The sequence below is a fragment of the Narcine bancroftii genome, chromosome 4, assembly GCF_036971445.1.
Source record: "Narcine bancroftii isolate sNarBan1 chromosome 4, sNarBan1.hap1, whole genome shotgun sequence".
In the NCBI taxonomy this organism is placed as follows: Eukaryota; Metazoa; Chordata; class Chondrichthyes; order Torpediniformes; family Narcinidae; genus Narcine; species Narcine bancroftii.
The window spans coordinates 187,189,659-187,202,649 of NC_091472.1; the positions used below are offsets into that span (position 1 = coordinate 187,189,659).

Sequence of the window (12,991 nt, forward strand, 5' to 3'; positions counted from 1 at the left end):
TCGCATTCCCAATGACATTATCATATTGCATGATGTCACTCTGAACCTTCCGAGCCAGTTCGATTAAGCCTCTGGTGAGCGCTACAATAGCTCACATTGAAGCCACTGAATGAGATACAGTTGTACTATACTTTCTGCTTAACAGATGACATCTCTGAATCTGAATTTAACTTGTGGTCAAATGTAATTGTATATTGCAGACATATTCCATTCATTTTGAAAATAAATTCCATTGTATATTGCAGACATATTCCATTCAATTAAATTAAGCTCCTTTTATACTGCAAGTCCTCCCTTTTCAAATTCAATTTTTTCCATTTCAGTAGTCAGAAGAGGGAGAGATCGGATTCATTAAGAACGACTGGTATCGCCATGTATTGATACAAACATTTGTGCTTTACCAGCAAAGTTGTACATTTATCATTGAAGTGTGGTAAACTAAAAACAGCAATGTGCTAACTTAATTTTCTGTTCCATTGGTGCTTTGGTTTTGTGTAATACCATTACCGTTAACCATTGAATTACAGTGTTCACCAATGAATAATGAACATTCAATATCCTGAATGGCAATTAGCAAATCTTACCGCAAATAGTGAGTCTTCTTGATCTTGCAAGAGTTAATAGTTCAATGAACAAATTAATTGATATGATGAGGAGGCTTCCAGACAATCTCTATATCACACGTTCAACCTCAGTAAGTTTAATTTGTGGTTCAGCAAGATCAGGCAGGTCTGTCGTAACTAATTTATGATATTTTTTTGGAATACACAAGTCTCATGAAATTCTTGAAAATCTTTGATACCCTCAAAAGGGGTGTTAAACAAAAATATTATTTTCCAAACATTTTATTTTTTAAAATGTAGTTTAAATTTTTAAAACAGCACTATGCTATTTTCTTGGCCTCCATATTATAAAACCTTAAAATATTCAACACAACAGTATGATTTATACTTAAAGTAGCAAGTTAAATAACTAAATGCCAAATGAATGCAGAACAAAAGTGTTTTTGATGTGACTCAAAATAAATTTTAACTTTTTAATTTCTATTAATTTACAATATCTGATGCATCTCTATATAAAGTAAGCTTAGCACATGGAGATTTAAAAAATATTTTATTTATGATTTTCCAAACTTAAACACCACCTATTAACCAAAATATACACAAACATTTCCCTCTTGAATATACACAGTCATTTTCTCCCATTTTTCTCCCTTCCCTCCCTCCTTTCCACCCCCTTCCAAACCCATTAAATGTTCAGCATATACAATACAATAAACCCATTAAACAATGTCATCACACAATAAAAATAAACAAGAAAATTGTGCCATCTACTTTTACACACTGGATCAGTTCATTTCGTCTTCTCATTCTATTATTTTAGGGGGTGGAGGTCCGTGGTAGGCCCTCTCTGTTGTGTTACCAAATTTGTTCAAATAATGTGACTTTATTTTTTAAATTATATATTTTTTTTCCAATGGAATACATTTATTAATTTCGATGTACCTTTGCTGTACTCTCAGGCTCTCTTCTGATTTCCAAGTTGACATATATTTTTTTGCTACAGCTAAGGCTATCATAATAAATCTTTTTTGCGCTTCCTCCAGTTTAAGGCCTTATTCTTTACTTCTTTTATTACTTAAAAGAAAGATCTCTGGATTTTTTGGTATCTTGCTTTTTGTGATTTTATTTAACACCTGATTTAGATCTTCCCAAAACTTTTTCACTTTCTCACATGCCCAAATTGCATGTACTGTTGTTCCCGTTTCCTTCTTATAGCGAAAACATCGATCTGATAATGTTGGATCCCATTTATTTAACTTTTGGGGTGTGATGTATAGCCTGTGTAACCAATTATATTGTATCATGCATAACCTCGTGTTTATTGTATTTCTTATAGTTCCGGAGCATAGCTTTTCCCATATTTTTTATCTTTATGTTTAGATCTTGTTCCCACTTTTGTTTGGGTTTATAGCTTATTTCATCATTTTCTTTCTCTTGCAGCTTGATGTACATGTTTGTTATAAATCTTTCAATTATCATTATGTCTGAACAGTATCAGTATTGACGACAGTTTACAATTATCAGTTCGAAACAAAGTTTTCTGCAGAGTTCAAGCTCTTTCCATCCCCCTCCCTTCCCACCCTCCAAACCCTTAACATTTAACACTTAATTAACCTCAGTTACACACAACATGGAAAAACTCACAACAAAGGTGTGAAACGTATATCAGGGGTTTATGGGTTTGTCACAGCACGTTGGCCAGTGCTCAGGCTGCTTTCTTTTCTCGACTTTTCCTGCTTGGGATGGCCCTCCCCACCCCCAAAACCGATTGAGGGGTAGGTGGGGGAGATAGGGCGGCGAGGCACGATGGTCCACACTATAGTTGTGCTCCTATGGAATTTAAGTATGGTTGCCAATTTTTCTTTTTAGAAGTGTCATAGTTTTTCCTTAAGTTGTAAGTAATTTTCTCCAGGGAAACGCTGCTTATCATTATCGTGTTACAGCGCACAATCATTACAAATTGGATTTAAAATTTGAACAGATATATTGTAGGTCTTGTGTCCATTATGTTCCCAACTGGAACAATTCTGGATCCTGCGGGAATTCTTTACCTATAATGTTCCCTGGGACTTGGCCTAGTTTCACCCAAAAAGGCCTCACCTTGGTACATGTCCAGGTTGCGTGCACAAAGGATCCTGTCTCAATGCCGCATCTGAAGCCTTGGTTGATAATTCTGGTTTAGATCTGTTCAATTTTTGCAGTGTCGGGTACAGCTCGTGGAGAAAATAATATTTTACCAGGCTGTACAGTGCATTAATGATTGCAGTCATGCTGGTCCGACACCTATCTCTGCCTTGATTTGTGAAGGCCTGGTTTGGGTCCTTCCACTTGGAGCAAAAAATACATTGCTGAGATGAACTTCTGTGTGTTCCCCTGTACTATGGTAGGGCCATAGTTGGACCTAATTTGTCTTGCAAAAAAGATCTTATCTGAAGGTAGCAGTAGAACGCCTTATTTGATAAATCCTACTTGTGTTTGAGTTGCTCGAATGACATTAGCTGACCCCACTTATAACAGTCCTCTACGCACCTGATGCAATTATGATGCCAGGTGTCCAGAATCTTGTTACCTGCCATTAATGGTATTAATCTATTTGGAGGCAAGGATGTTTCCTAGATATTGGTTAATTTTATTCCAAATGAGAATAATTTGTTTTAGTATAGGGCTGCCTGCTTTCCCAGATAACAATTTAGCATTCCATTTGTAAGTAAAGACCTCTGCTACCTTCTCTCTAGCACAGGCAGGTCAATTTGTGGCCAGGATGGTGCATTTCCCCCTTCAAAGAGTGAGGCAATATATCTCTATTGGGCCGCCCAATAGTATTTCTTGAAGTCTGCCATTCGTAGTCTGCCCACATTGTAATCGCAGGTCAATTTTTCCACAGAAACCTTGGCTACCTTTCCATTCCATAGAAATGTTCTTATTCATGAGAGCAAATTTTGGGAGAATCCCCAGGGAAATGCCACAGGCAGTGTCTGGAAGAGGTGCTGAAGTCTCGGCAACACATTCATTTTAACACAGTTGACCCTGCCACTAAGGTTATGGGCAGGGACATCCACCTATTTAAGTCCTCCTCAATTCTCCAAAGCAATGGGGTATAATTTAGTTTATACAAATCATTCAAGTTATTGTCTATGCTGACTCCTAGATATTTAATCCTGCATTGTGGCAACTGTAAATGTTTTCTTGACATTGACTGTAATCCCACTTAGTAAGTGACATGGTTTTGCTCTTGTCCCAATTAACCTTGTGGCTGGAAATTTCTCCATAGTCCTCCAGAGTAGAGTGTAGTTTGGACAATGAGTTTCTATGTCTGTCAGATATATGAGTGTGTTATAGGCAAATAAATTGATTTTATGTTCTTCCTGGCCTTCTCTGAAACCTTCACAAAGCCCGCTTAATCTTTATTTATTAGTTTTGGCAAACTATTTGCCAGAGCTTTGGCCAGTATCTTATAATCTGTGTTTTAATAGAGAAATGGGTCTGGAAATCATCATAATGATTGCTGTCAAAAAAGATTCCAGGAGGGTATAAGTCTCCATTGCCTCCATATAAAGAGATATAAAATTCAGGTGGAAACTCATCCTCCCCTGGAGACTTGTTAATCTGCAGCGAATTCAATGCTTTCCCTATCTCTTCCTCCATAAAGGGAAGATTGAGGCTTTCCTTTTCTTCTGGGTCTAAATATAGTAACTCTAATTTAGACAGGAACCCACTGGTTTTATTTGACCCCCTCTCCCCCACTCTTAACTCTGGTTTATATAAGCCTTCAAGAATTCCCTGAAGGTCTCATTAATCTCTTTTTGGCTTGTGCGAGATCCTGCCATTTCCAGTTTATATCACATTGATTGTCCTTGGGGCCTGTTATGCCCTCAACTACCAAGAGAGGACTTTATGGGCTCTCTCTCCCAGTTCATAGTATTTTTGTTTTGACCACATTATGGCCTTTTCCATACTATACATTTGGAGCATGTTGTATTTCAGATTTTTTTATTTATTGGCTAGAGCCCTGTAATGGCCCTCTGAACCTGATTTTCAGAAATCCTTTTCTAGATGAGTAATTTCATGATCCAATTAATCCACTTCCCTCATATATTCTGTTTTTACTGTTTTGGTGTATCAAATTATCTGACCTCTCAAATATGCTTTGAAGGTATCACATTGGACAAATTTATTTGGAATAGAGGTACAGATGGCCTCACAGAATGTATTTAGCTGCATTATTTTATAAAACTACAAAATTCTGGCTTCTTTAGCAGCAATGTAATCTTCGTCCGCGAAGCCAAGCCAAAGAAAGAAATTAAGATGCCATATCCAGCTTAAATGGCATTTCTATTGTTAATGTCAGGGGTGAATGATCTGAGAGAAGTCTTGCTGTGTACTTGGCCTCCATGATCCTACCCTCTACATGGGTTGAAGCCAAGAAAAAAAATCTATTCTAGAGTAGGAGTCATGTTATTTTTAGTATAATGAATAATCTCTCCCTCAGATGTTTGCCTCCCTACATCCATCAAGTTGAGCTCCTTCATACCTCCCTGTCTTTGTTTTTAGTTATTTTCTTTGTTGACTTATCTAAGATAGGATTCAGACAAAAATTAAAATCGCCCCAATCAGCATGTTCTTCTTTCCCTCTGCCAATCTTGGGAAAATGCCTTGCATGAACTTTTCATCAAAGTTGAGGGCGTACATGTTTAATAAGGTCCAGGATTCTGAATATATCTGGCACTCCATTGCAAATCTTCTGCACTCTCACTGGAAGGAACACTCTTCTTTATCAGAATTGCCGTCCTCCCCCTCCTTGCATTTGAGCTGAGCAATGTGGATGTTACCTGGCCCACCCATCCCCTTTTTAGTTTTTGGTGTTCCTGCTCCGTCAAATGTGTTTCTTGGAGAAAGGCCAGATCCATTCTTTTTTTTTTCGTGAGGCAAGACTCTTTTCCTCTTCACCAGTCCATTCAAGCCCTTAACATTGAAACTAACTTTCTTTATTCTCTTAGCCATTACCCCAGGGACTCCCAGACCCATGTTTTCCCCCATACCTCCACTGCCCGTATCCATCATTCGTCCAACCTTTATCCTTCAGCCATCTGCTCCAGCCCGCCGGGCCCATGGCAAACCTTGGAAAGTAAAACAAAATCAAGGACCACGAACCCCAAAAGGGCAGATAATAAAAAAATCAACAAAAAAAGAAAAAAAAATCAAAAATAACACAAAGAACTACATCAAACTCTAACCCCTTACCAATATATATTCCCCATCTCTATCTCCTTCCCTTTAATCCTTCACCCCCCCCTTCCCTTCCCCCCTCCCACCTCCTGGTGACTTCACCCTCTTTGTCATCACAATTCCTCTCCTCACCACAGGCTATACATTTTGCACCCATCTACTTCCCATACATCTCCATCCTCGTGCCCCCCACCCCAGACATTTATGCTTTTTTCAATTTCTCCCAATGATGTATTTATACAACAGTTAAACCCACTATTGCTATTCTCATATATAGCTATAACTTGCAATGTTATGCAGGTGGAGATTCTTAATTCAGAATAAAGTTGTCGTCTACATAAATGTTGAATGTTTTTAAGGTGGCAGAGGCATAATTAAACAAAAAAAGAAGACGGCACCCCAAAAGGTTACAATAGCCAAAATTCCAAGAGCAAAAAAGAAATATGTAACAAGAGTCTGTGGCCTTGCAACTTTTGGCAAGTATTAAGTTTTATTCATTTTATTGTAATTTTATATTTTCCTGAGTAGAAAGAATATGAATTGAGATTTCCCGCATTGAGATTTGCTACATGTTGTATTCTTGGCTATTGTCTGTAAGATTGCCTCCCTTAAAACTATAAATAGCATGTTGTAATTTAATAAAAAAGAGGAAAAGATTGTGTATTAATGAAATGTTTTTTATTCTTATTATTATCCCAAACAATTTCATTCTAAGCTTGGAATCTGGTTAGCTCATCCCTAAATGTCAGTGAAATGATTGTTAATGGTTCCTTTTTAATGTATGTAAAATAGAGATCGAACTTAAAGAAGCTCAGCGATTCTTTGCTCAGAAGTTCTCCTGTGGAGCATCAGTTACAGGAGAAGACGAAATCACAATTCAGGGTGATGTTACAGATGATATTATGGATTTTATTCAAGAGAAATGGCCAGAGGTAAGACTCAATTTTCATTGAAAAGTTTCAGGTTGTGTTTGAAAATCTTCACAAAGCCTGGTCTTATTTTTTGTTTTGATATCAAGATCTGAAGTTGAGAATTTTTCAGAGAACAGTCCCCTGATAGAAGTTTTTACATCTTGTGGGCATTCCATGCTTGCAATTTGTGTATGTGCAGTACAGAAGAATTTCTCAGCATAAGCCTTTACAGCTTAACTAGGGAAACTATCAAATGGTTCAAGAAGGTATTTGGAATGTGTAAACATAAAATTCTATCCAATTGAATTCTGACTAAGAGCCTGCTTCCCTGGAGTAATTGAAGTTTGAATCATACTTTAGAGTAAAAATGTAAGATAAACAAGGGTTTGACAGTGGTATCAAGCCTTGATAAAGGTTCCAGACCTAAATGTTGAAAGACATTTTCTACCATTAGATGTTATCTTGACCTTCTGATTTCCTCCAGCAAGTCTTTGTATGTTCATTTCACGGCACCTGCAGCTTCTGTATTTCAGTATGATTTGGAACAAAGTTTAAATTCCACCTTACCAAAGGTTGATTTTAAAAACAATTTATCCAGTGATGTTTAGCGATTTTATCTTTTGAAATTTAAAGACATCTTTTCAGTATGTGTTGATATCCTTCATCGTTGAATATTCATGTTCATTTTGCAGTTCTAATGACAATGGCACTACTGAATTTTGCTTTTTTAGACCTATAAATTGACTGCAATGAGGAACTTTAGCATTTGCATGAAATTCCTCATTTTTTTTTCAGTGATTTAGTGTCCATTGACACTAAAATCAAGGGAAATTCATTGAATTGACGAGAACCTCTGGTATAAAATGAACATGATGTGCTACAAATTATACTGTAATCTTTACCCTTTATTCCAGGAGGTCTGAATGAGACTTCAAAATTGTTTATCATAATTACTACTTTTTTAATCCTTATTTTAAAAGTGGATATTAATCCCTCTTTAAAAATTATTTTTAACTTCATTTATGATGTTTTCTGATCATTTGCAAAATGTTTAAAATATTAGTTTAAAATTATTCTTTAACACAGTTGGGTACTTGGTCAGATTGAAGATGTTACAACAGATGGAATGCTTGAGTAGTTCCTGATAAATAAAGAAAAGACCAATGTAACAGGTCTTTGAGATCAGCAACAAGTGTTCTTGGCCTGGATTTCGCAACTGGCAGTGAAGAAATCAGTTACAAACATTGCAGTGGTCATTCCAATTCTCAGAAAGCAACAGAAAATGCTAGAAATTTTTGGTAGGTCAGGCAGTAAACAGAAATGGGGGTGAACAATGAGCGGGTTAGTCTTTGAATGAAAGAGCAAAAGGGTGGGAAATGCATCAAAAAGTTTTTTTAAATTTTATTTATAAGTGTTAAAACCACAAAATAAATTACAATTATAATGTAATATTAGAAATCCATTACAAATATATGTGGTATCTATATATAAAGAAAGAAAAAGGAACCCCTCTATTATCCCATCCCCCCCTCTAACCCCCTACAAAGAAGAAAAGATGAGATATATAGGACAAGAGATCCTCAACAGAGGTACTCTATACTACGTAGAGACCTTAGGAGAAAGGGAATGTCAGAGTTTCATTTAAATTTCAAATTTTTCTGGATTTCAGAAAGCCCACCCGAGTCGCCCGGCCATCTCCCCTAAGCGTCGGTCCCTTGGCTGCCCGCCCGCCACCCCCAAGCGCACGCTGCCTCCCCCAAGCACACGCTGCCTCGCCCAAGCGCACGCTGCCTCCCCCAAGCACCGGCCGCCTCCCCCAAGTGCCAGCCGCCTTCCCCAAGCGCCGGCCGCTTCCCCCAAGCACCGGCCGCCTCCCCCAAGCGCCAGCCGCCTCCCCCAAGCGCCGGCCGCCTCCCCAAAGCGCCGGCCGCCTCCCCCAAGTGCCCGCCGCCTCCCCCAAGTGCCTGCCGCCTCCCCCAAGCGCCCACTGCCTCCCCCAAGCCCCCGCCGCCTCCCCCAAGCGCTGGCCGCCTCTCCACTGGATTTTGGAGCTTTCCGGATTTTATTTGTCTGGATAAAGGATCGTGTACCTGTAGTAACTCCACTGGCAAAGCAGATTGTAACCAAAGTTTTCATGCGAAAAGTTCATAACCTGGTGATAACAGAACCTTGTATTTTCAGGTACCTGAAACTTTTGTTTCATTCTGCTTCAAAACAACCTTCAATCATCTTTAATACCCTTATATTTCCAAATCTTTAAAAATTTGTTTATCAACTTTATTTCAAAGATAAATTAAATTCTCAATATCAGAGTTTCTCTATTTGTTATTAACAATTGTGAATTCTATTTATGGATTTGCTTCTCCTATTTTATCAAGTTCTATATTAACCCAAGCTGGAATTTTATCTAAATCATACATTACACTAATAAATCGCAACTGGGCTGCTTTATAATAATTCATAAAATTAGGGAGCTACAACCCCACTAGTTCATAATTCCACATTAAATATCCAAAGGAAACCTTACCATTTTCCCTTTCCACAAAAATTTCAGATCAGAAATATTTAATCCTTTAAAAAAAATTTTGGGGAATGGAATTTGGAATTGATTGAAAAATATATTGAATTCTATGAAAAACATTCATCTTTACACTACCAATTAAAGTAGTAGGTAACGTATTCCAACTTTCCAAATCATGTCTTATTTTCTTTAATAGTCATAAATAAATTAATTTAAGAACATTTTTAAACTGTTCCACACATTTACCTAAATATTTTATTACAGCATCTGGCCATCTAAATTCAATTACTCTCTTACATTGTTATAGCTTATTTCATTTTTATCCCAATTTATAACCTGATACTTCCCCAAATTCTTTTAATCTAACTTTAAGCTGTTAAGTAAATAAATTTGTTTTATTCTCATCTTGATTCACCCTAATACCATGAATCATTGAGTCTTGTCTTATCAATTGAGCTAAAGCAGTGGTTCTCAATCTTTTTCTTTCCACTCACCATTTCAGTGTTCCGTATGCCATAGGTGCTCTGTGATTAGTAAGGGATTGCTTAAGGTGGTATGTGGGTGGAAAGAAAAAGTTTGAAAACCACTGTTTTAATCGTACCTCATTGACTTGTTATGTGCACAGTTTATAACTCCAAAGAACAATTTTTCTCAAGCAAAATATTTTGGTAACAATTGGGTCTAGAGCAGTGATTTTCAACCTTCTCTTTCCACTCATATACCACCTTAAGTAATCCCTTACGAATCACAGAGAACCTATGCCATAGGGAGTTCTTAAAGTGATATGTGAGTGGAAAGAAAAAGGTTGAGAACCACTGAGCTAAAGGTTTAATTGCTAAAATATAGCTGGTGACAATGGGCAACCTTGTCTACTTGATCTAGTTAGCTAAAAAGGTACTGAAACCTGACCATTGCTCCTAATCCACATTTCTCCAGAACTTTAAAGAGGAAATCCCATTCCACCCAATAAAAAAGCTTTTTCTGCATCTAATGCCACAGCAATACTTAAATCTCCTCTCTTTTGAGCTAAATGTATTAAACTAATTAACCTTGCCACATTGTCTGCAGAGTTCTGACCTTTAAAAACTACAGTTTGATTCACATGTATTAACTTTGGTAAATACTTTGCCAACCTATTCACTAAAACTTCAGCAGCTTTATCCTTCTTTGATGTCACAGTAATAATTTCAGTTGAAAAGGAATCCAGTAGAGAATGTACCCTCAATGCTTGATTTAACACCTCCAAAAATTGAGGTATCAAAAGAACATTACATTTCTTATAAAACTCTACAGGAAATCCATCTTCCCCTGGTGACTTATTATTTTGTAATGAACTCATTACTTCACCAACTTCCTTTGCTATAAATAAAGAATTTAAATCTCTTTGTTCCTGACCATTTAAACTGGGCAAATTTATTTGGGATAAAAATGTATTAATCTTATTGTCATCCTGATCAGATTCCGATGTATCAAAAAGTTTGTGCAAGGGGTGGTGGTGGTGACTCAGGATACACTTAATATCCATGTGAAACAAACACTGTTGGAGGGTAGTGGATAATCAGACAGGGAAAGAATGGCACATTTGGAATACTGAGAAAGGAGACCAAGGTGTGTTTGTTATTGAATTAACAGAGAATGATTCACTGAAATTGAAGCTTGTGGGTTGGAAGGTGAACTTTAATAATTACAGGAGGGAATAAAAGAGGTGAGGGCAAAAGAATAGTTACTGGGAAACAGCATATGTGGGCCCTTGCCACCACTTAAAATGAGACCAATGGGCATTATGGCATTGTAAGAAAAGATACCACAGAAGAGAATGGAATAACATCGCTACAGGAAGCAAGAAGAAAGGACCTGTGATCAAGTTAGCTATGGGAATCAGCAGGCTTATAATTGGCATTGCTTGGTCCTTATCCCCAGAAATGGAGATGGAGAAGTTGAAGAAAGGAAATGTCAAAGTTCTCCAACATACGGCCAATGAGGAACAAAGTTAAATGGATTTTCTTGTTCTGCACAATAACGGATATGGAAAAAAAGGAAGGGACATGGAATCAGGTTGAAACAACTGGGTTCAGACTGATTTCATAACCAGGCAGGCTTGGATAGTGCTGTGCTGTTCTTTTTATTTGGGGGAATTGGAAGGAGTGTTTAAATTCAAGAACACATTTAGGCAGTGGAAGGTGATTGTTAATGTAAACTGGTATGGCTTCTGTTAAGAGCAAATGTCCTGTGGGAAGTGGTTGCTCTGTCCTATTTGGTGATGAAGTTGCACAGTGCAGCAGAAGTTTTGTATAGTCAAAATGTAGACCTGAGGTGACTGGGTAAGGAAACCCCCTTCTCCCCCCACCCCACCTCGAAAGAAATATGATCCTTGGAAAGAAAAAGCTAATGTGCAGTGGTTCTCAACCTTTTTTCCACCTTAAGTAATCTCTTACTAACCACAGGATGCCATAGGTGCTCTCTGGTTGGTAAGGGATTACTTAAGATATTATGTGAATGGAAAGAAAAAGGTTGAGAAACACTGGTCTCGGGAAAATGCTTCTGGATTTGGAAAGATGAATGAAGCTTGTTTGGAGTTGGAGGATAAGATGTGGTGACATTTTAGGTGAAATAATGATTAATCTTTAATGCAATCCATAAAAGTGCTGGAGAAAACCAGCAGGTCACACATCTCTAGGAAACAATGGATAACTACCTCGCCCTTCGTCGAGGTAGTTCAAATAGATAGGAGGTAGTGTCCAGAGAGTTACTGTTCTGTTTTGTATCAGCATTTTCATCGATTATATTACAGTAACAGGACTGGATCTTGGTGAGTAAGATGTTCTAAATTTCCTGGTCGATCATTGCAGAGGGATGGAGATGATTCACATTAGCACTTCCTAGTGAAATGAACAAGGAGGCAAGTGACCAGGGAAGGATCCAGGTAAAACAGGAATTTGAAAGATTAGCAAAGCAGTCAATTCCCAACAAGATAAGCAGATTTCCACATTGTGCCAAATTCAATTCAATGAAGTGGGACTATAAAGACATAACACTTATAACTGTGTTCTCAGATCAGCGCAGAAGCATCATTGCATCAGTAGATACAGGATTTAGAAATAATCTGCTGGTTGGCTCCTTTTTCCCCCTCTGATGCAGCTACTTTATGAATGTGCATGGTGTTTAAGGACTATTCAATAACACAATATTCCTCCTGTGATTTATTTTTTTTAAATTTTGTCTTGCATTGTTCAATGTCAATCAATCCGGTTTTAAACTGTTTCAGCTTCCAGTTACTGAATGTAGATTACTCTTGCAGGTGGATGATGACTCCATTGAAGACCTTGGAGAAGTCAAGAAGTGACCTGCACTATTATTGTTCATTATCAACTGGCAGAATAAACTTGGCCAAACAGTGAAAAGGCTTTTTATTACAGATATCCTTTCTAGTCAAACATCCTCAATGGATTTGAGGCTATTTTCTTGTACTTTGGTTGCCAAAGCTCCTGTGAAAATTATGTTTAAAAAAAAAACATTGTGTGCACTAAGATCCTTAGTTTAATAAAATGTCTGTTTTGATCTTTTGTGGATCATTATATTTGAGGTTTGTTTTCAGCATTGTTAATTCAACACATTGTGGTTCTGTGTCACATAACGGACGTGAATTTTGTTCGTACATGCAAATGCAATAAATAAGAATACATTAACTGTTTCAGAAGAATCGTTGTACTTTGGGACCCAGGTAATTGCTTCTTAACTGACGGCGATCCATTTAAAGAATTGTCTGGTGG

At 37.5% G+C, this 12,991-nt stretch overlaps 1 protein-coding gene across 1 annotated transcript in view; it reads left to right on the plus strand.

Moving 5' to 3' along the window:
- denr (density-regulated protein) overlaps positions 1 to 12,784 on the plus strand; it is a 38,465-nt gene extending 25,681 nt beyond the window's left edge. The window contains exons 8-10 of the mRNA XM_069933226.1: positions 6,149 to 6,265; positions 6,582 to 6,721; positions 12,520 to 12,784. Of these exons, the coding sequence (XP_069789327.1) occupies positions 6,149 to 6,265; positions 6,582 to 6,721; positions 12,520 to 12,564 (302 nt within the window). The 3' untranslated portion in view covers positions 12,565 to 12,784. The remainder of the gene's footprint in view (positions 1 to 6,148; positions 6,266 to 6,581; positions 6,722 to 12,519) is intronic.
- The last annotated feature ends 207 nt before the right edge of the window (positions 12,785 to 12,991 follow it).